This window comes from Dipodomys merriami, unplaced genomic scaffold (assembly GCF_024711535.1).
Source record: "Dipodomys merriami isolate MVZ:Mamm:240054 unplaced genomic scaffold, mDipMer1.0.p SCAF_15, whole genome shotgun sequence".
Lineage (NCBI taxonomy): Eukaryota > Metazoa > Chordata > Mammalia > Rodentia > Heteromyidae > Dipodomys > Dipodomys merriami.
Window position 1 is genome coordinate 14,844,384 of NW_027202826.1, and position 27,890 is coordinate 14,872,273.

Here is a 27,890-nt window from a genome sequence, read left to right on the forward strand (position 1 = left end):
GGCAACCAAGTTGGAGTTACTGATAATTTCCAATAAAAATATTGCCTCTTAAGAGGAAATACAGCTGTTCTTTCAAAATTAAATCTTTATTGACCTGCTCTTATAGACTGAATAGGTATAAAGAGACATTTCATGTGTTATCAGATAGATTTCTGAAAAAGAGTTCAGGGACAGCTAAAAGTGGAAAAATGTTAAGTCTATGTGACTTGTTTACTAATGCTGATATTTTAAAAGTCTGTGATTTCAAAAACACTCTGGAAAAGCAGTTCAGGGAATTCAACTGTGCAAAAGCAATATGGTCCATCATAGAGATAAACTCAGTACATCTGTGTGGCTGAAACATTCGAGCTGGCGAATTAGGTTGTTAAATGCACGAATGAGGGACCAATTTTATACAAGGTTTTTTTTGTTTTTGCTTTTGTTTTTCCATTTTTCATCTGCCCTCATCTCCATTTCCACATGATTCTTCTTGAAATTAATATACATAAAAACTAGGGTTTGCCTTTTGATGATCTCTTATGTTTTGTTTATTGGCACTAAGTCCGCATGTTATTTTAGCCCCCAAGGACTTTAGTGATTGGCTCATAAACATGGCTGTAGGTAATGGATTTGCTGTTTACATACAAATGAAAGATGAGAGGACATTTCTAGTTATTTTCAAATGATCCTATCTGATTCTATGAATTATGTGTATTCATCATTATGTAAAATACTTAAAGCACCCACAATCATGATAACTGGTTGTGTCTTAGGTCTACTGTCTACCATGCCTGGCTTTGTTGTTTGAATGTGGCAATGAATGAGAAAGCCACAGTCCTTATAAGAATCTTCTATACAATATTAATGAAAATGTCACATAAATCAGGACCACAACTAACTAAAGGTAGAAGCAGACACAGTTATTGCAAAGTTCAAAGGAGGGCAATTCCTCTGGCGGTTGCCTTGAAGATCAATTAGTTCTACAGACACTAGGGATGAGGAGATCGAGGGTCTTTCGGAGCGGAAGAAATGCTAAAAATAACTTGATGGTGGTACACAAGAGGTAACATGAGAGGCGTCCCACTGGCTTTTAAGTCCCAGGATAACTTTTGAAAAACAACCAAGCTCTTCTGCTGCCAGATGGACTACACCATTACCCAGATTCACAACTTTTTCCCCTGCAAAAAAAAAAAAAAAAATCAACCCGAAGAGAGTCTTCTCTGTCTATTGAACTGGGACTTAGGAGACTGTTGATGTGGGTGCACCTATCTCTTTAAAACCACACAGAGAGTAAACACAACAAGGACATCCATTTTCTAGTGGTGTTCTCGAATACGTGAAACCTTACCAACATCCTGTGTATGAAATCCCGAAAGACTCAAGCCGTGCAAAACAGTCGCTAAAGTCATTCTTTTGTAATGCTATCTGCTATTTCCCATTCAATTTGAATAAGACAGAAATTATATTGGCTAGCTCTGTTGTTTACTGACGCTAATGAACACAGGGAAAATGAGAGTCATTCCCAGTGACAGGTTGACTGGGCTATGAAGACAAATTCCTTTTGACGTTCTGTCCTTACAGGTATTAACGCCAAAAGGGGCTCCGTGTAATTTTTATTTAGGTTTAAACAACATCTCTGTTGTTGTTCATTATGATTGGCAGTCCTTAAGAAAGAGTGCCAAGTGCTCTGTCAGATCCACTTGAGAGTTTCTCTGTGCAGATTTGAAAACGTGACAAGGCGTTCACTGTCTGTCTTTGTATCACCATAATTCTCCAGCCCTTAAGAAATAAATCGTTGAAATTTAGCCAACAAAGAAGAGACACTCTTGTGACTAGAAAAGGACAGTCTGATGATCTGTATGAATTTTGGTTGACATTCCTCATGGACTCTATTGACATGAACAATGATTCCATGCAATTCATGCATGCAATATGCTCCTGAAAACCATTTGAACCAGAAAATCCTTTGTTATTTTTTTAAAATTAATTCATGTATTTATTTTTTATTTATGTGGTACCAAGAAATCGAACCTAGGGCTTCATGCATGCTATGTACACACTGTACCACTAGGCCACATTCCCGGCCCTCATTTCTTTTTTCTTTTGGAATCTATCCTGGGGATTAAACTCAGGACGTGAGGAGGTCCCTGAGCCTTTTTGCTCAATGTTAGTACTCTACCACGGAGTCGCAACTCTACTTCTGGCTTTTGAGCATGAAATTGGAGGTGTCTCATAGGCTTCCTGCCCAGGCTGGCTTTGAAACATGATTCTCAGATCTCAGCCTCCAGGATTACAGGTGTGAGCCACTGGCACCAGGGTCCTTTGTTTTAGCATGGCGCTTTGAAGAGTTTAAAATAGTTTAAAACAGAACATGAGTCCCAAATCAGAATTGTGCTTATACAAGTTCTTCTGAGAGAAAAAAAAATGCTTTCTTGATTCCTACAAACCACCTTTGAGTATATTTCATGATCTACTTTGAAAATGAAGACAGCATTTAACCTCATTCCATTGGGCATCCTTATATGCCAACTGTAATGTTCCTAACACTGGGTTTGAGATTTCCATCTTCAGCTCATGAAAATAATGGTGCTGGGAGCCTTCTCTTGATTTTTTTTTTACATGCAGAAAGCAGAATATTTCCAAGGTACAATAGAAAGTGTAAATCCACATTATGTATGTCATCGCATCTATCTGTGCTTTCTGTTCTTAACTGTTTTTGATCGCACAGAAAATTGAATCCAAGACCAACTCTAACAATTGATGCACCACCAGCCCTTTTGTTTATATCTTTGTTTTTGAGATAGAACTTTGCCACATCAGGGTTTCAAAGCTCATAGTTCTTCTTTCTGCCTCCCAGGTGACTGGAATTACATGCACATTCCATCATACACAGCTCTTCCACACAAATAATTTGTCAAGTACATTCTTTATTAAAATGGGGGCGCAGCAGGGAGTGGTGTGTTTGTGTGTGTGCATGATTGTGTGTTTGTGTGTGTGTGTTTGTTCATGTGTCAAAACTTAGCAAAAGACCAAAGCATGACACCTGCTTCCACGAAGTAGACACAAAAATTATTCTCTGATTTGTAGCCATGGCCAAAAGTTATAGAGTCTTTTTGTATTTACAGCTCTGTCTCTTGGACTCTAAATTAGCAATCCACCTGGGACAGCCTCACAGTCTGCTGTATCTGCTCCAGTTGTTTCTTAGCAGTCAATGTTTATATCCATTGTTTCGGCTCAACTCTAGCGTGCCCTAACGTGTTTCTTCTGCCTTGACCATTTTAAATTCTGCATTCCTTGGGAAACAGCTGCTTGGATATTAAACGAGAATGATTTATCTCCTCTCAAAGATGACTTGAACAACACGGTGTCTGTCTTAGAATATATAAGGGACACAACTAGAAAATATGTAGCACATTGTAGAGACACATTGATCACAGCCTTGAATTTATAGCTATACTCCTACTTAGCATACTGAATTGGGTCAAAAGTACACTGAGTCACAAGTTGCAAAGAGGATTACACGGAACATAAGCCAAATATTGTACCAATTGACAAAATTGGAAGAAATGAATTATTCCACCAGCTTTTCAAACTGGGCTTCCTGAACAACAAAACATAGTGTCATGTTATTCAAAATGTTTCTTTTAACTATAAAATGTTATTCTACAATACAAATATCTAATTAAACCCATGCTAATATCTGTGTGTTATCTTAAGAGATAGCTCAATTTTTAAACTATTTTGCCCTCAAAAAGTAAAGATTGAAAGAGTCATAGTTACCAAGACTTTGTCTGAACAAAGTTAAGAAGGGTGCTTTGTGTTTATAATCCCAGCAATGTAGGAGGCATAAACAGGAGGATCACAGTTCCAAATCTTACCAGGCAAATTAAAAAAAAGGAAGAACCTTATTTAGAAAATAAAAAGTAAGCTTGAGTTGTGGCTGAGGTTGTATAGCCCTTACCTAATAAGCACCTGAGTTCAAACCCCAGTGCCACCAAAAAAAAAAAGCAAAAAATTACCACCTGCTAGCTATATCACATAAGAAATGTTTCTTAACCACTGAGTGCCTCAAGTTCTCCAAATAATAATTACCTGCTTTATCAGGGTTCTTATTATTTATTTACTGTTAGCATGACTTTGAAACCTTATGTTTGTTGGTTGGTGTGCTGACACTTAAATGATGTCTCCAGTCTAGTTTGTTACGGGTCTTTGGGAAGTAGAGTCTTACAGATTTTACTGCATAAGCTAACTTCAAACTTTGATCCTCTGAATCTCAGCTTTCTAAGTAAGTGGGAGCCACTGGTACCTTACTTCATCAGGCTGTTGAAACAAAAATTTTAAGATACCATGGGAAATAAAACAAAAACAAAAACTTAGCACTGTGTTCATGACCAATCATTTTTATTGTCTGGCCCTGTTTTCTGGTTACAACAAGATATGGAATCAGTCACATCATCTAGTGTTTTTGTATCAAGTAACAACTACTGTTCCTCAAAGAAAATAAACAATATGTTTTAAGAAGGAAATTGTAATTAGATGCAAGGAAATATACTAGGAAAAAAGTAGTCTAGCTTATGAACATCCTTATACTAACAAACTCATAGTAATCTTGTATCTTTTGACTAAACATGCAAAACTACAAAACTTATTTCCCTATGGAAAAATATCATTACTACGAACTTACTAGTTAGCTTCTGTTACTTTAATAAAATACATCAGTCAGGGACCTGTTGACCTCTTGCAAATCCATACCTTTAAAAGGCCTACCACAAAAAAAGACCCACCACATCTCTCAGCACCATTCTGGAGGCCACTACTTCAACCCATGAACTTTTGGGGACACTTGAGCTGTACCCACAGTTTACCAGATGACAGACAACAGCCGAGGATGACCGGGGATTAAACAAGTTGATGAAGCCCTAGTTATTGCAGTTACAAGTTTTGATTTTGCCTGCTTCTGTCTTATATATGAATTACTTTAGGTCTCAAAAACAATACCTAATTTTTTTCTTCTGATTTTAGTTTGAAGCCAGAGACTTATTATGCCAGTATTATAAAAGTAGAGTTTGCATTCGAACCATCTTTGACCCTGGTTCCAGTGGCTCACACCTGCAGTCATATCAACTCAGGAGACTGAGACCTGAAGGATCTCAATGGGAAGACACTCAGGGAGAAAAGTTTATGAGTCTCCATTTCCAACTGACCACCAAAAAGCTGGGCCAGAAGCCTGATTCAGGTAGTAGAGTATTAGCTATGAATAAGACAGCTGACTGAGCTCAAAGCCTAATACCAGCATATAACACACACACACACACACACACACACACACACACACACACACACACACACACACCATCTTTGAAATTATCTAATTAAGCTTGAGAATGTAAAAATAAAGTTAATCATATTATTGAAATTCTTGAGAAGGAAAAGACATCTGGATATTTCCCCTAAAATTATTGTAGGAGAATTACTCTTACTGGGAACAATTTTCAACTTCCTAAGTCAGTCACCAATCGTTGTTTAAAATAATTTTTGAGAGGTCAAACTTTAAATAAAAGTGACTTTAATTCTTTGATTTTTAGCTTTCAGGACGGTCAGACTTTCCCAACTGGGCTATTTCTAAGGCCTTCTGCTTTATATCCCTTCTAAGGAATGTTAAATCCTCTAGAAATTCATTGTTGGGAGCGTAGTAAATCACTTAATAAATCATTCTATCTTGCTTATCTTTCTCTTGACATATATCTAGCAACAGTATCCATTGTCTTGTGACCATGTTAAGTTCTATTGATGTTGCTTTTTTAATTATCTACACCATTGATTACAATTTCTACATTGAGACTAAAGTCCCTTTGTTCAAGAATATCTTGTTAAATTGGTGATGTGTTTGTTGCAGTAACCAATTTTTAAATAGGTAGAATATCTACTTTCCTGGAAGATTGATTTATTCTGCTGAAAAAAATAGTTTATCATTCTAGTTATCCATTAGACATCTTAATAAATATGCAAGAACCCAAAATATGTTTGAATTCTTCTCTTATAGCTTATCCCTCCTTTCATAGAGTAGCAGTTATGTTCATTTCCATGAACTGAGGAAATTTCTGCTCAAATTAAGTACATATTAAGTATGTAAGTATTAAATATTAAATTAAGCATATATTAAGTATTAAGAACAAAGTATTTGGAGCCCTAAAGATTATTTATTCCATATTTATTGTCTACAATGTTCCACTCACTCATGATGAAAGCACCTTGTGTTATCTTTATAAGGAAAATAGTGATATATCCCTTTTTGATCTCATATTCTAATAATTTATAAATAATAATAATTATGATAGATAAATAGATGAATAGATGATATATAATAAATACATAGATAGATCCATACATAGATGATTGATAGATAGATGGTGATGATAGAAGATAATGATGATGAAGATAGAGACGATAGACAGACAGACAGACAGACAGACAGACAGATAGATAAATAGATAGATAGATAGATAGATAGATAGATAGATAGATAGATAGATAGATAGATAGATAGATAGATGTTCTCAAAACTCAAATGCCTTTGAAAAGACTAGTTCAGAGTGCCAGAACTTGACAGCACATTGGAATGGCTATAGTTTTCCATTGCTTGATAATTGGATATTGAATAGGAAAAAGACACTGTGTGAGTGTCTGGGGAAGGATGGTCAGACCTACCCAGCCCTGCTCAAACAGCACAGAATAATTTACTAGATCTGTGTTCCTGTCTGTGTTGAAATTTTCACATTTGTAGTCAGGGATCTTTACTGTTTTTATGGGATGGCTTTCTTACTAAGCAACTTTCTCCTGAAGATGTGACTTGGAAGATGTGTGTACTATGAAATGTTAAATTTATTCCAGTTTGGCACTGGCCATGTTACAACCCTATAGCTTCCTTGACTGTGATTCGTGAGTTTGGCCTCAGTGTATACTACTTTAGCATTGGAGAGACCCATGTTTTCTGCAGGTCATACAAGAAAGTGGACACTCTGGCAGTTCCAGCATGCATGTTATAAATTGTGTGTGTGTGTGTGTGTGTGTGTGTGTGTGTGTGTGTGTGTGTTTAAGTGACACAATTTCCATAGGCCCTGCTCATATTGGCTCTGTTACTTGCAGACTCAGGTCCCATCTGGCTTCTTCTCGAATGTTGAGAGGCCTGAACCATTTGGCACTGCTACTGTGACAGATGGTGCACAGGAAGAGGCAGGGGCAGGGACTACAGCACCTTCTGTGATACCCACCCTGTACTATCATCAGAATGTGGTTAAACACAATGGAGTCGAGAGGACATCAACATGAAAGACCTGCTTAGAAGCACTGGCAGGCGCAATGAATGGTTCCTTTCCGTTGCTGCTGTGGGCATGCTCACTTAGGAGTGAGAGCCTAGAGCTCATGTGTGCAAAACTGAATGTCTACTCAGAGGGTCAGAGAAGACCATGGTGGGCCTCAGCCCAAACTCTTCTTTACTAGGTCTAAATGGCAGTGAGACACTGCTGGTGCCGAGCAAGACTTTCTCTGGGCCTTCTTTTATTTTCCTTAGCAGACATTTGAGTATGATGGGGTCTCATTGGGGTATAAGAGTTCCCTTTGAGCAAATTCATGTCCTCTGTCATATTCTCAATCTCTCTTTTCTCTCTACCCCGCAGTTTCTTCTTCTTTTCTCTTCCCCCTCTGCTGACCCCGCTTCAACAGCCCCCCTTGTCCATTTAGTCCAATTACCATCACAAAAGGGGGACTGTCCAAGAGGTGTCAAATCGAACAAGTCCATAGTCTTCTCATGAAGGTTCCCCAGTTCTCTTGGGAGAGATGGAGCACAGAAGAATAAAAGTGCTAACATTCTCCATTTAGCTTCTCAATATTCTAATTTTCTTTCTGGGATCAATAAATGCTGGTTTATGAAAATTAACACAGCTGTTTATATCAAAAGGATCTGTTAATAATGTTTGCCTGTCATTTCTAAATGCTGAGACATAAGCTACTCTATAAAGAATTCTTGAAGTATGGAATTAAACAGACGATCTTTCTTGTCAATTTTATTTATTTGAAGTTTATATATATATATATATATATATATATATATATATATGCTTCCTTGTATTTCAACAGATCTTAACATGTGCTGAAATTCCCAATAACATGGGATTCTTTTGTGTCTCTCACAGAAATTTTTTTAAAAAATTCAATAACCTTCTACTCCCAATTTACCTTGTCAAAGCCAGATCTTTCTACTTAAAATTTTCAGTATTTTTAAATCTGCAGTCATAAGGTCACGAAAGGCCATCTGGAGTCTCAGATGAAACAGACACAAGTTTTGGCCACAGTATGAATCTGTAAACTCAGCAGATTATCCCCCAGAAAACCTTCGTTTGAAAATGATGTGCAGTTTCTCCATTAGGGTGTACTTAATCTTTAAGCCTTGGCAAGAAACAAGGTCAGGTCTTGTGTTGATGCAGGAAATTCTGCAACCAGTTCATCCTATCCTGTTACAAGTAGTTATACAGATTAGTGCCATCTCTAGAAAAGCAGCTATTTTTTAAACAGCATCTTTAATATTCCATCCTCTAAACGCAGGAAAAAGTTTAGGTTAAAAAGTGAAAATTAAAATGTTCACCCTGATGTTCATTGATTTTTAATTTTTTTTCTTCTGAGCTAGTATTGACCTAAGTGACATTCTACAAATGCTGACTTAAATTAGGTTAAGCGAGTTGGAAATTATATTTGATGACCTGAATAATTCATTAAAAGGGATAAGCATAAAAGCCTGCTTTAGTAGTATAAACACTCTTTTATAGAGTAATATAAGACATTGAAATTGGCCACCTACAATAGCCACCATGGATAGATATTTTTAAGTTGGAATGACTAACTTTTGTGCTACTAAATTATGTGTAATACATATCTAACTGATGAACCAAAAGAGAGTCATTTGGCTAGGGGAAAAAAAACCATTCCAGGCACTAAAAGGCAATTTAACATGCATTTACACCCAGGAAAGCTTAGAAAATGAATAGTAATTGTAGAGGTCAAACTTGTAGCTGGCTATGCTTATGCTTGTTTTATTACAAAGCTTGACTGCAGTACAATTTCAATCTCAAATCTTGGACTATTTGAAACTATCATCAAACTGAGGTACTATTTCAACTGTGAAAAATCTGAATAGTTGTATCAATTTATATTCAAAGTATACAGGGTTGAGGTAATTCTATGTTCCTAACAACTATGTGTGATGAATGAGTAAACTAACTTTGCATACATAATGTGTGTGTGTGTGTGTGTGTGTGTGTGTGTGTGTGTGTGTGTGTGTGTTTTAGGAGACTATCTGCTCCTGGTTTTTCATCATAACTTAATATACTTTACATTTACTGACCAATTGAAAATTGGCACACAGTTGACAAAAGAGAAAGCAAACATGTGATTTGGGAAACCAAAAATCTACATGCTATATTAATTCATATATTATTTCAGTTTTAATTAGTACTTGGATGGTCCTACCAAATAGGAACTATTTCATTTTAAATTGTAAATACTCATATTTTATAACAGAGCTCAACTTTCGAATAATATGAAAACATATCATCAAACCCAGTATTTATTAGAACTGATCTGAACTAATTTTACAAGTCCTTGTTGGTTTTTTTTGGAACCAATTGTGGGGCCTGAACTCTGGGCCTGGGCACTGTCCCTCAGCTCTTCAGCTCAAGGCTAGCACTCTACCACTTGAGCCACAGCGCCACTTCCCGCTTTCTTCTTTTTGCTTATGTAGTGCTGAGGAATCGAACCCAGGGCCTCATGCATGCAAGGCAAGCGCTCTACCAATGAGCCACCTTCCCAGCCCCCTTTTACAAGTCCTCTAACAGTACACTTTTTAAAACTTCATATAAGGGAAAAGAGGAGAAGTGAAGAATGAGAAAAGCATAATGGAATAAAAATATCCTTCTGAAAGTTAGATTTAAGTTATAAATAGGTAACAGGTGAGAGTGAAATAAAATGAAACAAACTGCACAGAAAACAACAAAAGTTGTTAAAATTCTTCCTCCTTTCTCTTATTTCTTACAAGATAGCATTTTAATAACTTCTGTAACAAAGAGGTTTACTTTTCATAGATAGGTTGTAAGAAAAAAGAACTTTATCTCCCAACTCTTAAATAATTTCTTTTTTTCATAAAATAAACATTTCCAAGCATACTGTCTTCTCTGTCTCAACCTTTTTTTTTTTCGTTTTCGTCAGCACAGAGATTTGAACTCAGGGCTTAAGCTTGCCAGACAGCTGCTCTTACTGCTGAGCCAAGCCTGCAGCCATGATTTTTACTGGCTATTTTCAGAAGAGGGTCATGTCTCCTGCTCAGAGTGCATCTGAGCCACAATCTGCCTAATTTTGCCTCTTTTTAGTAGTTGGGTCACAGTTTACATACCATCATATCCAGGTTCCTTCTGTTGAGACTGTCTGTGGACTTTTCTGCCTTATCTGGCCTGGAACCTCAATCTTCCTATTATCATAGCTTACAATAACAGGCGTGCACACCACTGCACCCAGCTAGGGGTTGACAAGTGTCTTGAAATCTTTTCTGCCTGTTTTGGGCCTTCAATTGTGAGCCTCCTGTCCAAAGCCTCACAAGTAGCTAGGGTTACAGGTTGGAGTCACCTGTGCTTGGCTTTCTGTCTCTCAACTTAGAATTTGTTGTTCCTCTTTTTAATTAATTATTAATTTCACTACCAAAAGCAAACCCATGAGATATGAAGGCTTTTTGATCTTCAGTTTTGTGATCACTTGTTATTACTTGCTTTGTAATTACTTGTAGCTTCATCTAACAAACTCCTCAATTCAGGAACATGTGGCAATTTATCTTGAAGCCAAAATCAGAGTTATATATTTATTTCAAATGTATGGACATGTTATTCAATGTTTTTGCACATCATTTCTCCAAAGTTTAAGACTTCAACTTGTGCTCATTAAAAGTATAATGTTGTTAGCACATTTTCTGGCAAAGTGTGTCTTCGCCAAAATGAAAGAGCAGTGTTAGATTAGACTGCACTGATAAAGTTAAAAGTACAAAATGCTACTGAATATGCTGTGGTTGCTTTTAGTTCAAGCAACAGCGATAAAGTCATTACATCCAAATAGCTAATTAATCCGCACATGAGATGTTCCCAAGTGTTTAATCCTGTGTTTAAAAGTAGCCTCACTTGGATAAAAATATTTATTTATATCAAGGTATTCCAAGACAGTGCAAAGCTCAAGCTGTCAAATAGTATGACAATTCCAGGGTACCATATGGATAGAACACAGATTAGAAATGAGACCAGAAAAAAAAAACACCACCAGGGCTCCCCATGGAAAAGACAAAGAAATGTTTATGTGGTAGAAAAATATACACCTTAAAGAGATATTATCACAAATTTGGCCCAGTTTAATTTGAAGGCAGAAAAAAGTATAGAAAAGAGGTTAAAACTGTTGAAAGAGGTCTGGCTGTAAGTTTCTGGCCTGAAGAACATCGAGTATGACCACCACACAAACGGAATAAGGATGGGATGAGGGAGAGAAAGGAGAGGAAGGAGTAGAAATACATATGACAGATAAGCCTGCAAGGGTTCCAGAAGACACACTAATATCCAGGACATATACAAGTGATTTTAACATTAATTTTAAGTAAATTAATAATGCATTCCAAACAGGGACTTATTCCTTTAGCTATTCATCTGCAACACTGTAAAAGAATGCATATGAAGCCCAGTGTCAGTGGCTCAGTCCTGTAATCCTAGCTACTCAAGAGGCTGAAATGTGAGGATTGCTGTTTGAAGCCAGGCAAGTCTGTGGGAATCTTTTCTCCAATTAAACACACACACACACACACACACACACACACACACACACACACACACACACACACACACACACAGAGAGAGAGAGAGAGAGCCAAAAGTGGGTCAGTGGGTCAGTGGCTCAACTGGTAAAGAGAAAAAATGCTCAGGACCCAGTACTGGAACAGAAAATACTAATCTACATGCTATGACAAAAGCACGCCATCTCCCAGAACAGTTCCAGAGCAAGAATTCTACCTCTTCCCCTTTGCTTCTCTGTACTTTCTGGGACAATCTTCATCTACTCTTTTATTATCTTCACACTTCATGTCACCCATGATCAGGAATAAATTATAGCGATCCTGTTTTAAGTGTATTTCTTCCTAATAGCACCTAAGTATTTGGATCTGAGCAGATTATTTACATATCAAAATAATGGGTGTTTTTTTTCCTGTGCCCTACAGATACATTCACTTGTTTTATCTTAACTTTGTTTGAATCTATCTTAAAGTTTTAGTCTAGTAGCTTGTGGTTATTAAAGCTATTTATTTTTGTCTTTGAGGACAACAGAGGAAGAAAATGTAATGATAATAATAAATCTGTTGTTAATGGTAAAAGTTGCATGTATCCAGAAAAGAAAAAGAATGTTTCAATCCTTTCCTGGTCTCTGACAGCCAGCAGTCATACATACTATTTCCCCTTGATCTTGGCATTGACATAGGAAATTTAATCTTCATGTGAGAATTAAATGGGAAAATGCTTTAAAAACAAAATACAATACCTAGTATGTAGGAAATACTAAATAGAGGCTTTTATGTTTAACTTCCCAATCTTTACTTTGTAATCTCTTACACCCTGATTTTGCTTTGAGTTTAATGAATGTTTTAAAGTTTTATTCTGTTTTATTTTGCAACTTAGCTCTGATCCACTTTTTTTCATGAAACATCCTATACACACATACTTGCTACTTACCTCATTTATGATTTTGCTTTACCAGTTCAACTCAGCAATATAATTTTTTTCCTGATTTCTTTTTAACCTTCCATCTGTTCAACTTCAAGTCCCTGACTCAGAGACTCCACAGGGTCAAAATTAAACATGTCAGAACTCACTGGGAGAATTTAGAATCTGTACCCAAACAGCATGATCACAAAGGAAAAAATAAGTAAACAGTTTTGTACCCATGGAAATCCAAAATATATTCATATTTAGCTTTTCTTATTTTCAAACACACACACACATATATACATACACAAAAAGCTTTAAAGTGTGTAGCTTATAAACATTTGTTTATTCAATCAGCATTGTTATGGAAATCACTACTTATGACATGAGTTATTGTACTTTTATCACAAGGCTGTCTATATTATTGTGAGATTTATCTGAAGCTATAGAACCAGTATGCTGAACAAAATGTCTATATTTTATCCCCATAAATTTCCCATATCACTAACATGCCAAAATCTCATTCCTTTCAAATTTTCCAACTTATTATTCAAAAGAATATATTGAAAAGAAACCAGAGGAAGCCCCATTTTTCACTTCTTTTCTTTGCCATGTCATCCTAAGTGCCCTGCCAAACTGGGAATTATGAAAGAAGAAAAGAAAGTTCAAGACTGAGAAAGTTTGACATGGACTTTGAAAGACTAGCTCCAATGATGTCAAAGGATTCCCTTCTTATCAAATTACAAATCGAAAAAATGTTCAGTCAACCAGTTCTAATTTATATCTAATTGTCAGCAATGGTGATCAGCCTCGCTGGATTTAAATGGCATTTCTAAGCTGTCTTTAGACTCATTTTGACCCTTTTACCATTGCAATTGATTGAAAGCATGTTGACTTTTTTTTAACCTTGGAACTAATGACACCTTTAGGTATAAAGCCTAGCTCAGGAGCAAGTTGTGAAAATTCCAAATCAGCATGTCATGCTGAAGTCCATTTCCTTGGGATTTTTGTAGACCACTGCAGCTTAATCTTTGAACTTTTGCTTCTGGAACTAGGAAAATGGGTGCAGCTTTCCTCCCAAACACTGATTGATGGACTCTCTGAAAAATGGGGTTACTAATAGCACTAGAATTTATATAGTGGTTTTATATAGTGGCTTGGGCCTCCCTGTAATTATTTTAAAACATTAAAAGCTAATGCATCACTACAGACTTGACAGGTCTTGACTCAACAGCAGTCTAGCTTCACACTGTTTGACAAATGACTCATCATGAAGACAATCTTTCCTATTCACACCTTTCCCAGTTTCATTTCATTGCCAGATCTGTGGTGGGAAAATCCATCAGTAACAAGAAAAAAATAATAATATAAAAAGAAGAGAAAGAATTTCTGAGATCTTCCAAAAAGTGGCATTTGCATATATTTGAGAAATCATGACATCCTCCTTATTCAAACCTTACTCGTTTTCTCTTCATTGATGAGCAAATAAGTAATTCAGACTATTAAAATTGGAGATGAAGCACCTAAAACACCAAACAAATAGTTTGATAATCAAAAATAAATAAATGAGGAGATCCAGTTTAGAAATGATAAGGAATAAAAGAGAATAACTTGTAAAATGAATTTATAAATTGCAGTATACCCCTGAACTAAACTACCTGAAAATTCCCTAATTCTTTTTAGCCATCTTTTCTGTTTTCAATAGAATTAACTAAAAATCTCAAATGTTTTAATTTTGTAATGCCAGACAGGAAAATTCTCTCTGCTATACATTTAATCTACCAAAAATCTTGACATTCTTTTCTTATAAAACAAGTTATATTCACAGATCTAGAGCCAAACCAAGAAAGAAAGGTTGAAGCTTTTAATGTTTTCTCTTTATTATTATTTTCAACAATAAATGAAAATAAAAAATTGCAAGATGGAACAGATATAGGAACATGAAAATAATGATGTTTCCAGGGGAACTGACCTCTTAAATAAGTGTGCAGACTTTGGGCAAAATACTAATTTAAAGAAATCATGTAAGTATATAACCACATGGGAAGTATTTTCTGAGTCAATGAGTGTTTGGAATATATTTCTCTACAGTTTTCCAAGTTTGGTTATGTTATCAATATTCTGAAGTTACAGTCATATTTTATTAGCATTTAGAAGGGTAGTTCTGTGTGTATATACACTTATATGTATTTATACAATATGTGCATATGCAATGTATGTATATACATACATTCGTGTGTGTGTGTGTGTGTGTGTGTGTGTGTGTGTGTGTGTGTGTGTGTGTGCATTTTGGCAGTACTCTCGTTTGAATTCAGGGCCTCCTGTTCTCTGGGATTGCTTATTCAGCTGATACCCTATTACTTGTGCCAAGACTGCTTTTTGTTGATTATTTTGGAGATTGAATCTCAGCCTTTTCTTCACAAGTTGACTTGGAATTATGATCCTCAATATCTCAAACTCCTAAGTAGCTACATGGCTATGATTACGGATGTAAGCCACTGGCATCTGGTTACAAATTTATTTCTTTTATATATAAAAAGTACAAGAAATTCATTGACTCAGGATGCTTCATGTTAGAACTGCTTTCATCATTCATTAATACTATCAAAATATTCATCATTGAATTAATGATATCTCAATAAATAGCATATCAACTACTAAGCTTTCCAACCCTACTGCTCAATTTCAGACAGTTTCAAGCCTAGTGACAAAACAAAAAATATTTAAAACAGGAAAAAGCTTATCATTTTAATATAATTTCATAATCTCTAAAAACAACAAATGTAATCATTAGAGATGGGTTAACTAGTTTCCTTAAAATATGCATAGCTTTCTTGTATATACATTTTTCTAATTTGGAGAGAGGAAGGGAAATAACAAAATACTGAAATAAGGATACAGGATGACCCATTGTAACAATGAGATGTACAAGACAGTATGTTAAAAACAAACTTTACAACTTTGCAGCTGGGTGGGGGGAGAGGGGAGGAGTTAGGGAGGTTGGGAGGAAAGGGATGGTAGAGGAAAAATAAAGGAAGGTATAACAATGCTCCATAGGAAATAGACTCATTACCTTGCTCATGTAACTGTAACTCCTCTATACAGTATCTTTACAATTAAAATATATATTAAAAAGATGAACAAAATTAATATAATTTGTAGGCCTATTTGCAAATGGAAAACTGGGAACATGTTGAAAATGATTTAAGAAGTAGATCAGAGAGTTGAGAATGATTTTAAATGGAGTATTTTGTATATAAGTATGGAAACATCACAATAAAAGCCCTCCTTGTATAACTAATAGTTGTTAATAAAACTACATTTATAATATTGCAAAAAAATGCACTGTTAGTGCATGTTCTGGAAGATTGATTTGTCTCACCAAACAGGTCAGGTGTAACAAGCTACTTTCAACATATCAAATGCAGCTCATGCATGCTAGTCTGCACGCATAGCCATGAATGCAAGGGGGAAAGAGACTTCATTGAATGGGAGCTAGACATGGTGTTTCTCCATGACACCTCTGGCATGGTCAGTGGACACAGGAAGGTTACCCAGTTGGTGGTAACAACCACAAGATATAATGACATACATTGCTCATCCATGTCCTTCAGGTTGGATATACAGGTGCTTGTATTTCAATGCAACACTTTTATCAAGATTTTTTCCAACTATTTCTTGAGTTACAGCTGTGTAAAAGTATAAGATAGCCCATTTTTAAAACTAGGAACCTAGAATCTATAATTGACCCTCAATGGGCTAATTTTTTAATTCTCTTGCTCATTAGAAACAGTGGGGATTTTGTAAGGCTGGAGCAGTGAAAGTACTGGAAAGGCAGAGGGCTGTCAAGTGTTAATATTTTGTGTGATAAAATTCAATGTAGGTCTCACACGAGATACAAGGAAGGACACTTCAAAGTTATGTTAAAATCAACAAATGAGGTTTATGTGGTATTACCAATCACTAATTAATTTGATCATAATTAATAACTAATTTATCATTTTTAAATCTGTACATAAGGAATATTCTACAGTACTGTTTTTCAATCAAATAAACAACTACATATATTAAACCTAAAGTCATAAGAATTATAATGATCATCTCCTTCAGTAGAAAAGGCTAGTGTTGAAATGACCTTTTTTTAGCTCCCTTATGGAAGATTAGATGGCTATAGGTCCATGGGTTCACTTTTGGGTTTTCAATTCTATTCCATTGGTCCTGAGGTCTGTTCTTGTGCCAGTACCAAGCTGTTTTGATTACTATGGCTTTGTAGTAGAGTTTGAAATTTGGTATTGCTATTCCTCCAGCACTGTTCATTCTGTTAAGGATTGTTTTTGCTATTCGGGGTCTTTTATTGTTCCATATGAATTGTTAGATTGTCTCTTCTATTTCCTTGAAGAATGAGGTTGGAATATTGATAGGTAACACATTGAATTTGTAGATAGCGTGGGGAAGTATTGCCATTTTCACAATGTTGATCCTTCCAATCCAGGAGCATGGGAGGTTTTGCCACTTTCTATGTTCTGTTTGATTTCTTTTTTCAGGTTTTTAAAGTTTTCATCATAGAGGACCTTCACTTCTTTGGTTAAGTTAATTCCTAGGTATTTTATTTTTTATGGGGCTTTTACTAATGGAGTTGCTTTCCTGATTTCAGCCTCGCTTCTCTCATTGTTGGCATATAGAAAAGCCATTGATTTTTGAGGGTTAATTTTATACCCTGCTACTTTGCCAAAGTTTTGAATCAGCTAGTGTAATTTGGGAGTGGAGTCCATGGGATTCTTTAAATACAAGATCATGTCATCTGCAAAGAGGGAGAGTTTTAAGTCTTCTTTTCCTATTTGGATCCCTTTTATGTTTGCATCTTGTCTTATTGCTGTAGCTAGGCATTCTAATACTAAATTGAAGAGAAGTGGAGAGAGTGGACATCCTTGTCTAATGCCTGAGTTAAGAGGAATGGCTTTAGTTTTTCACCATTAAGTATAATGCTGGTTGTAGGTTTGTCATATACAGCCTTTATTGTATTGAGGAATGTTCCCTGGATTCCTAGTTTTTCCAGTACTTTCATCATAAAGGGATGTTGGATCTTGTCAAATGCTTTTTCTGCATCTATTGAGATAACCATATGGTTCTTATCCTTGCTCTTGTTGATGTGATGAATTATATTAATTGATTTGCGTATATTGACCCAGCTTTACATCCCTGAAATGAATCCTGTTTGATTGTGGTGTATGATTTTTTTTGATGAATTGTTGAAGTTGATTGGCCAAGATTTTGTTGAGTTTTGCATCAATGTTCATCAAAGAAATGGATCTATAGTTCTCTTTCTTTGATGAGTCCCTGCCTGGTTTGGGGACAAGGGTTATGATGGCTTCATAGAAAGCATTTGGTAGTGAACTTTCAATTTCATTGAAGAGATGAATGAGTATTGGTGTGAGCTGTGCTTTGAAGGCCTTGTAGAATTCCACTGTAAATCCATCTGGTCCTGGGCTTTTCTTAGATGGGAGGTTTCTTATTACTGTTTCTATTTCAGTGCTTGATATGGGCCTGTTAAGATGGTTTAACTCATCTTTCTACCTTATTTCTGAGAGTTGCACATCTAGCCCTAGCCCTATACCAGCCTAAGATATCTTGTCAGTTTTTCGGTCAGTAAATTCTTAGACCTAGAAAGAAGAGGTACATAGATGTTCTGAAATGCGGTGTGCCACACCCTCTCATGCAGTCTCACTGTTGTCCTCACAAAAGGAAGATAAACAGGTTTGTCAGAACCAATCTATTCCAGCATTCCAATTCACAACATCTCTGCAGCATACCAAGAAGGCTGAGTACAAGATGTGCCTAAAATCCTTCCATTATTGCTCCATTCTTCAGTTAGCCTAACAAAATCCTTCCCCTCATAATCTTTTCCTCCCCCACCCAGCTACCCTTGAGTCAACACATTAAGTCCCCAATCTCAGGTCATCGCCACCTAGGTCAACACATGTGTCTTTTCTACACTTCCCTTACATCCTATTTGATGTGAAGTTTTCATATGTGCTCTTTGTGCTTCTCTAAATCAATTTACGAGTTAACTCCAAGTCAGAGTTGATAAGGGGAAATGTGGATAAAACCAGATGAGAACTACAAGATTGTCCAGGCCCAGTCAACTGAAAAGATATTTAGGTGGGGGAGGCAGATTCTTGAGCAAAGGATGAAGGGTTGTTTCCAATAGCAGAACCATTCGGAGAATTTTGGAACTTGGTGTCAGCGCCCTTTCCCTAGTGACTGGATTGTGGTATGCTCACACACCAGCCCTCAGGCTTCTAGGCCGAAGAAACCGCTGCAGGGTGACGAGATTTCTTCAAAGGTCCTGTCAAGACTTTCACATTTTACCTTATTTCAGAACTGAATGCTCATTGCCTTCCTTTTCTCCTTTTCACCACTGGATTCATTTGGAGGCTTCAGAGCAGTGGGCTGGAACCCCAATCTTTGACATAACTATTATTGTCATAGCTTGTGCCTTTCCCCACGGCCTCGCAGTCAGTCCATGTCAATGCCGGTGCTTATTTGAACACCCATAAGGTAATCACAGACTGGATTGTCGGCATTCTGCTTCCTAGTTCTATAAATACATGGGAGAAGCCAGAACCCCACGTGTGAGGTTCCATTTACATAAGGGCTACCGGGCAGGAGATGCATAGTACAAACTTTACTAGACAGAGTATTTACAACAATGTGGTACGATTATTTCTTTAATTTTATATTTTTTGTTATCCTTAAGTAGTTGTATGAAGGGATTTCAGTTAAACATGTCAATGTGTGAATTCAACACGTCTCTTTTTGAATATATTCTTCCCTGAGTGACATATGGTAAAGAAACACAATATATCACATGAATACATACACATGAATAAAAGAAAAATAAAATTTCAGGAAGTACTTTTCCAAATTTAATAGAACAAATACAGTGAATTTAAGAACTACTAAAGGTCTTGACTCCTATATTTAGTCACTCAAAAAATAAGTGTAATATTATATTTGCTAGGGCTATTCCATTAATAGAATTTATAGAAGCATCATAAATATGTCTAAATATCATTTAGACTGTATTTTGTGCTTAGGTGAAAAACATTTACTTATTCAAACTTGTGGCTATATTCCCCTGTATTTTTTCAAGATATTTTGTTGGTTTTCCTCTACGTTCACAACTGTAAGCAACTTGGTATTATTTTTACATGTAATATAGTTAGAAGAAAGTTGCAGTATTTTATACCTATTTACGATTGACCTGCTATTTTAATGAAAAGCTTTCATTTCTGTATAGCATTGTAATGCAGCCAGTATAGATTGAAGAGCATATATACATGCATAGATAATTTCCATTGATCTGTTTGTTCTGCCCTTGTGCAAGTATAAGCTGTCTAATTACTGTAAAAAGCAACAGTCAGCTAGAACCAGAGTTGTTTTATCTTGAACAGTAGTTTGGCTATTTTTAGACTTTTGCAATTTATATAAATTTTACACTGAGATATACACATACAAAAGAGAGAGAAAGGAACAGAGACAGAGAGAGAGAGACAGAGACAAAGAGAGGCAGAGAGAAACAGAGAACACCTTGAATTTTAACTGACAATTTGCTTACTAAATCTATACACCAATAGGAAGAGAATTTATAGTGTTATAAGTCTTTTAATCAATAAATCTGATGTCTCCAGATATCTGATATTCTTTTTAGTAAGTTTTCCAATAAAGGTCTTTTATATATTTAAATGTATTTGTTCTTCAAGTTTTAATCATTTTAATGCTATTGCAGGTAGTATATGCACTTAATTTTATATTTAAGGATTTATTCCATATACAAATTTATACTTTTTGATTAGTTCAATATCAGAGAAATATTTTCTATGTCAAAATAATAATTTTTAGGTCTGGGAAGGTGGCTCAGTGGTAGAGTGCTTGCCTGGCATGCATGAGGCCCTGGGTTTGATTCCTCAGCACCACATGAGCAGAAAAAGCCAGAAGTGGTGCTGTGGCTCAAGTGGTAGAGCACTAACTTTGAGCTGCATAGCTGAGGGACAGTGCCCAGGCCCAGAGTTCAGGCCCCATGACCCACCAATAATAATAATAATAATAATAATAATGATAATTTCACTAATTTTTTCTTAGATTTTCTATATATGTGTTCATAATATCTCTGATCAATTGCTTTCATTGCATTCTTTCCAATTTTTAAAATTGTTTCTGTTTTTTATTCTTATTTAGCACATGCAAATCAATGTTAAATAGAAAATAGTTGAAATCTTTCTTTTTTAAAAGTCTAGTTTTTATAAAAGCTTTCTTTAAGAGAAGGGAAAGAGATTTTCTTTTTCACTACTTGCCTGCATTTGTTTTGCTCATTTTTACTATCAAGCATTGAGTTCTTCCTGTACCTTTTTTGTACTAAGGTAGATGGTTATTTCATTTTCTCCCTTTTAGTGCTCAATTAATGAACTATCGTAACTGATTTTGAATGTCAAACCAAACTTGCTTTCATATAATGAATCCAAGCAGATAACTTTTTTATTTCTTCTATTTTCAACCTATTGTTTTTGTACTAATAATCACAAGACATTGGTTTGAAATTTATTTTGTATTAGAATGACCTTGCCAGGTTAAAAGAAACGAATGGAAATGTCTTGTGTGCGGTTTTTTTCCAATCTCAAGAAGAATTTGTGCAATTTTAGAGTTAATTATTCTAATGTTTTGGTAGATTTTTCTAATAAGGCCACATGTATTGAATTTTTCTGATGGGCAAATTTGAATTATGGATTCAGCATCTATAATAGTTATAAGACCATATTTTCTACTGATTATAGCAAAAATATTTCTGAGGATTTATTATCATCCCCATTTTCAAAAATTTTACATGCAATTATATTTAGGATTCTCTTATTATTTTTCTATAATCTGTAGCAATGTGCCTTTCTGCCTATTGTTGTATCTTTGCATGTTATTGTATGATGTCTTGATTAGATTTAATGACCATTGCTTCTTGTTTTGTTTTCCCCAAAGAAGCAAATTTTTGTTGGCTCAGGCCTCTCTGCTATATTTTTTGGCCATACATTAATTTTAGATTTGGTGTGGAGGGATTTTTTTAACTTTCTAAAATTGCTAAGCAGCTCATTCTTTTCTTGCCTTTGCTTCTTACACATTACATGAAATCAAATTCCCTCTAAACAGAAAGTTAACTATTTTCTATCAACTCAGAATTTGTGGGGCTGACATGGTGGTGTACATCTGTAATTCCAGTACTCTAAATGTGGAGGAAGGAAGGATTGTGAGTTCAAGGTTAGCCTGAGACCTTGTTGGAAACACCAATAACAAGGAAAGATAAAGTGGAATTTTGACATGGAATATATTATTATCCTTTCCAAAACATTTATAATTTTCACTTCTTATATATTTTTAAATGTTTTATCTAAACTCAATCAAATTATATTTATTAATTTCTAAGCATATGAATGTTTTTAATCCTACCATCTAGATGAACTTCAGGTCCTCATTTTTTTAACCATCTACTCTCTTGCAGAGAGAAGCATTGTTTATTTCCCAATATCTTTTTATTTTTAACTTCCTCTTTTTTCATATATAGTTTTATTGTAAAAATACTGTACAGAGGGGTTACAGTTACATGAGTACGATAATGAATACACTTCCTATCAAGCATTATTACCTCTTCCTTTGCTTTTCCCCTACCATCCCTTCCCTCTCCACCTCCCCAACTCCTCCCTCCTCCTCCCCCGAAATTGTAGTTTGTTTTCAACATAATGTCTTGTACATCTCATTGTTACAAGGGGTCAACCTGTATCCTTATCTAAGCATTTTGTTATATCCCTTCCCCTCCCCAAATTATAAAAATGTATATACAAGATACAGACACTGGAATCAGATACAGTGAAAACAGGGGTTATACCTTGTAGGAAGGACATACAAAAGAAACAAAAGAATCACATAGTACATAAGTACTTAACCTCCTCTTTTTTGGTATATGCTCCTGAGGGGAAAAAGCTGACACTAACACAAGATCCAGTTTCTGAAATATCTCCTCCAAACAATGTACTTTTCAAATTATTTTCACTGTATCTTTTGCTCTGCAAATACTTTCTTTTTTTGTTTTTTTTTTATTGTGAAAATACTGTACAGAGGGGTTACAATTACATGGGCAAGATAATGAGTACATTTCTTATCAAGCATTGTACCCTCCTCCTTTTTTTCCCTTCTCATCCCTTCCCATCCTACCTCCACCCCCCCACACCCAATCCTCCTCCCCCCACCCCACCAAAGTTGTAAAGTTTATTTTTGACATAACGACTTGTACATCTCATTTGATGTCAGTATAATTTGTGGAGGGGAAGGGAAAAAACAAATTGTTTAAATAGGGATACAGGTGGACCCATTGCAAATGCTTCCTATAGTCAGTTTTGTTTGGTTTGATGGGTTGGGTTTTCAATTCTTATTGTTGACATCAGCAGAAGGATGTTGTGAGTTGTGTTAGTCCAAGAGTCCTAGATAGGTAAGTCAAGATCTCAATTTTAGGATGATGTCCAAAAAAGAAATGTACTTATCACCAGGCTTAGGAAATAGTAATCCCTCTACACAACACCTTAATAATGATAATGAAAATATATGTTTTTTTTTTAAATCCCAATTGTATTTAACAGTTCATTTGAATGCTCAGATACCAAGTAAAAGAACATTTTATTGGGATTCCCTATGAATATTGTGACTATCAAAGTTGTACATCATAAACGACAGATGAATCAACTCCACAAATACTCTTTCGGATACATGAAACCAACTCACCAAGGTTAAGGGAAACAAAGTTCCAATTAGCCTTCTCAGCCATAAGCTTACATTTGTAATTCACACACTTTCTTTCTGTAGCTATCACCATGTTCACATGTGGCTATTCTTTGTTCCGTTAGTTATTTTGCTCAGGAAATCTTCGTGTGGATTTAAAAATAAATATCCCTTACCTTTCATCTTTTAAAAGCAAGGTGAAATTTTTCCTTTGGCTTTCAAGAAGAAAGTATCTAAAATGCGTTATAACTGCTTACATAAAGAAATACGTTTCAGATATCAGAGGTTAGTCTATTCTGTGTACCTTACATTAGCAAAATAGCTCAGAACATAACCAAAAGGTCTGTTTACGGATTTTTAAATTGGCATATTTAGATACTATATTGGACATGAACTATACAACTTCTTGGTGGGAGAGAGCAAAGGAAGGGTTGACATTGTCCCAAAAGAAATATATTCTTTACTTGACTTATGTAACTAACCCCTCTGTACATCACCTTTATAACAATAAAGATTTTTAAAAAGTGAACATATTGCACAGTGAGAACTAATGGTTAGAGCAAAATTATACCTGAGATAATATAATCAATTGACTCTGAGAATAGTATCATCGCCCTAATTTATTTATTGAGTATAAGCCTAATTTCTTTTAGAAAGTTCATTTGTATATCATATTCAGCATGTATTAGGCTGACAGGGTGGCCAAAACAAAAGATCCATGAACTTCTTGGCTTAACAAGGAAGATTTACCTCTTTACAAACCAAGAGCCTGGAAACTAAAGATTAAACTTTGAGCAGTTTCCCTTTAGCATATAGTCTAGCATTCTTTCTGTCTCTGAGGCCAGAGCCTCTGTGCATATGCAATCCTGTTGTCTTTTCTGCTTTGTTTGTTTGTTTGTTTGTTTGTCAATCGAGGGGCTTGAACTCTGGGCCTAGGTGCTGTCCCTGAGCTCTTCAGCTCAAGGCTAGTGTTCTACCACTTGAGTCACAGCACCACTTCCCGTTTTCTGGTGGTTAATTGGAGATAAGATTCTCATGGGCTGCCTTTCAATTGTTATCCTCATATCTCGGCTCCTGAGTAGCTAGGATTACAGACATGAGCCATCGATGCCCAGCTTCTCCTGCTTTTTTTAATGACACCAGTCATGTTGGAAAAGGACTACACTTTTATGAGTTCATCTTTGCCCTAATTACTTCTTTAAAAAGTCTTATCTTGGGCTGGGAATGTGGCCTAGTGGTAGAGTGCTTGTCCAGCATGCATGAAGCCCCAGGTTTGATTTCTCAGTACCACATATACAGAAAAAGCTGGAAATGGCACTGTGACTCAAGTGGTAGAGCACGCCTTGAGCTAAAGAGCTGAGGGACAGTGCCCAGGCCCAAAGATAAAAAAAAAAAGTCTTATCTTTAAGTACTACTACATTGAGGATTGGAGTTAATCACGTGGATTTTGGAAGTATACAATTTAGGCTGAAACATGTAGGACAAATAATATGTTACTCAACATGTAAAGTTTGATCAAGAGAATACCATGTTAGGATTTTATTTTTTTATGAACATAGTTATGAAAGGCCACTGTTGGAACTTTCCAGAATGTAAATAAGAAAACCATATAAGATGTTCAGTCATACAACCTACAACCAAAAGTCAATGACTGGGTGTTGAGGGTCAGTGGTAGAAGGAGGGTTGGGAGGGTTGATTTCAAGGTAAAGATGACAGGAATTGTTACATGTTGGAAAATGCTTCAGGTTTTGGTCTGAGAAATGAAGTGAAATAAGGGTGTTAATATTTCCTGGGATGCATTGGACTGTGTTGATAAGGTTAATTTAGGGAGTAAAAAGAATTTAGATGTGGTGGGATGGAGATCCTCATCATGTTATAAGTGAAAATTGTGTACAGGTTTATAGTGATTTAAAGGAGTAGGCCTAGAAATACGAATTTGAATGTCATCCATAGAGGTTATCCAAAGTCAAGGAACTGGTCAAGATTACCCAGGATGTAGACAGAAAACTGAAGCACTGTAAGGACCAATGACAAGAATATTCTAGAATTTAAAGGATGGGAAGATGGATTCTACAACAAGACTTTAAGAGTGGCCAGCCACTTAAGTTGAGAAAGGCAAACGGGATGCCTTAAAGCTGTCAGCAGTAGGTACGACCCTAAGATCATGAAGGGTTCACATTTAGAAAATCAAATATAATCCTTCCAATACTCTTTAACTAGAAAGCCAACAAGTTGTGTTACATATACACATAGCAAACTTTTCTATTTGTGAAACAGATTTGATTATGACCTTTTCCAATAGGCATGCAGGGTATTTTGGTCAAACCAAAGCATCCATAACATAACCTGTAACTACTGAATAATCAAGCCCTCATAACAATGTGTACGTCTGTGAATATAGTCAGAGTGTACTTCATTCTAAAACTGTGCAGGAAGGAGGAAAAATTATCCTTTAAACATATTATATTAAGTATTTGTCATGCTCTTTTTTTTTTTTACCAAGTCTGACATATTTCTCAGAAGACAGATCCCAATACGCCATAGTAAATGTATAGCAATCCAGGCTGATGTTAAATAGAAAGTTTTCTCCCTCCTTCAAGTTATGTGTTGACTGAGTGTGAATGACCTTAGATTCTCAATAAAAGCTTGCTGATATTCATTTCATGTTTGCTTTTTCCCCCCACAGGTGGGGAAGTCCCGTATACCACCCTGGCCACCCGGATGATGATGGGGGCATGGTGGCTTTTTGCTTTGATTGTCATCTCATCCTACACAGCAAACCTGGCTGCTTTCCTCACCATCACCCGCATCGAAAGCTCCATCCAGTAAGTAGACAAAGATTCCATTAGCCACCCAGCACTAGGAAAGCTGTCAGTGGCCAAAGCTATCTGAGAATAAGGATATAGTATCTAAGAAATTGACACAGCTGAGAACCTGCAACTCACTCCTACAATTCTAGCTACTCAGGAGGCTGAGATTTGAGGATTGCACTTCAAAGCCAGCCTCGACAGGAAAGTCTGTGAGACACTCATCTCCACTTAACTACCAAAAAGCCAGAAGCAGAGATATGGCTCAATTGGTAGATTGAAAAAGCTGAGGTAAGCATACAAGGATGTGAGGGCAGGGGGAGAGGAGAGAGAGAGAAAGAGAGAGAGAGAGAGAGAGAGAGAGAGAGAGAGAGAGAGAGAGAGAGAGAGAGAGAGAGAGAGAGAGAGAGAGAGAGAGAGAGAATTCACAACCTCCTCCTGAAAAAAGAATTGATTCAGTGGTTTTTTAAAACATAATATTGTTTATAATTGGGAAGTTGCTTTCCACATTTTCCTGGAAGCATAACACATTTTCAGCATTTCCACCTCTACAAAGAATGACTGTGTCTGGGAAGCATTGAGCAAAAGGAAGGACCACTGAGTTCTATGAAAAACGAAATGTCTTTGCTTTCATCTGTGTCCCATTGCATGCTGTCAGAGTAAATAGTTGAATCCACACAGCTGAATGAGCAAAACACAAAGCACATCCTGGAGAGTGAGAGGTTACAGAGAAAGGGAGAGGAGGGAGCTAGAGACAGGAAAAAAGGAGAGAGGGAAGGGAAGAGAGAGAAAAGAGAGAAGAGGAGGGCTGTGAACAGAAAGAACCTAGTGTTTTCAGTCATCACATCCTGGTTGCTTCTTGCATTATGATTATGGTCAATATTGGTGCCATTTCTTCATTAATAGTTTCATTGGTGGGACATGATCATTGGTGGAGCACACTTACTTAAAATCTAGATGCTACCAAAGGCAATGCCTGAATTTACAAATGCCTTTCCATGGGCCCTTGGAGCTCCAAGGCATTTGACTGATGATGGCCAATCTTGCCTCTATGGTTCATGCTATAACAGCACCATAACACAATTTTTTTTCCTATTGAAACACATTTCCCTGCTTTAAGAATTTAATCATGCCCTGAGAATGCTTTTTTTCATTCAAAAATAAGACATTTTTCATATTTTTTAAAGCTGAACATTTATTTCTCATAAGGCTTACAATTCAAACTGAGGACAATTATCTATGGTAAAGAATTTCTTGAGGGTTTAATTTTTCTTTAAAAGAAAGCATGAAAGTTCTTCTTGCCTTCAAAAATGTGTAAATGAAGTCCATTAGTAGACATTCAACTATTGTAGAATAATACTAAAAGATAGAAGCATGTGTTCATTCTATATATAAAGACTAGGGTGTTTTTCTTCAATTTGCTTATAAAAATTGAAGCCACTCCCCAAATTGAGCCAGTAATGCTAATTGACATTCCAATATTTTCTCCATTTATGAAAATGATGTTTCTTCTAAT

At 36.0% G+C, this 27,890-nt stretch overlaps 1 protein-coding gene across 3 annotated transcripts in view; it reads left to right on the forward strand.

The window, feature by feature from the left end:
- The window catches only part of Grid2 (glutamate ionotropic receptor delta type subunit 2), a 1,042,163-nt gene that overhangs the window by 792,850 nt on the left and 221,423 nt on the right, over positions 1–27,890 (forward strand). For all 3 annotated transcript variants that reach the window (XM_070022289.1, XM_070022287.1, XM_070022288.1), the window contains one exon: positions 26,254–26,392. In XM_070022289.1, coding sequence (XP_069878390.1) covers positions 26,254–26,392 — 139 coding nt within the window. The remainder of the gene's footprint in view (positions 1–26,253; positions 26,393–27,890) is intronic.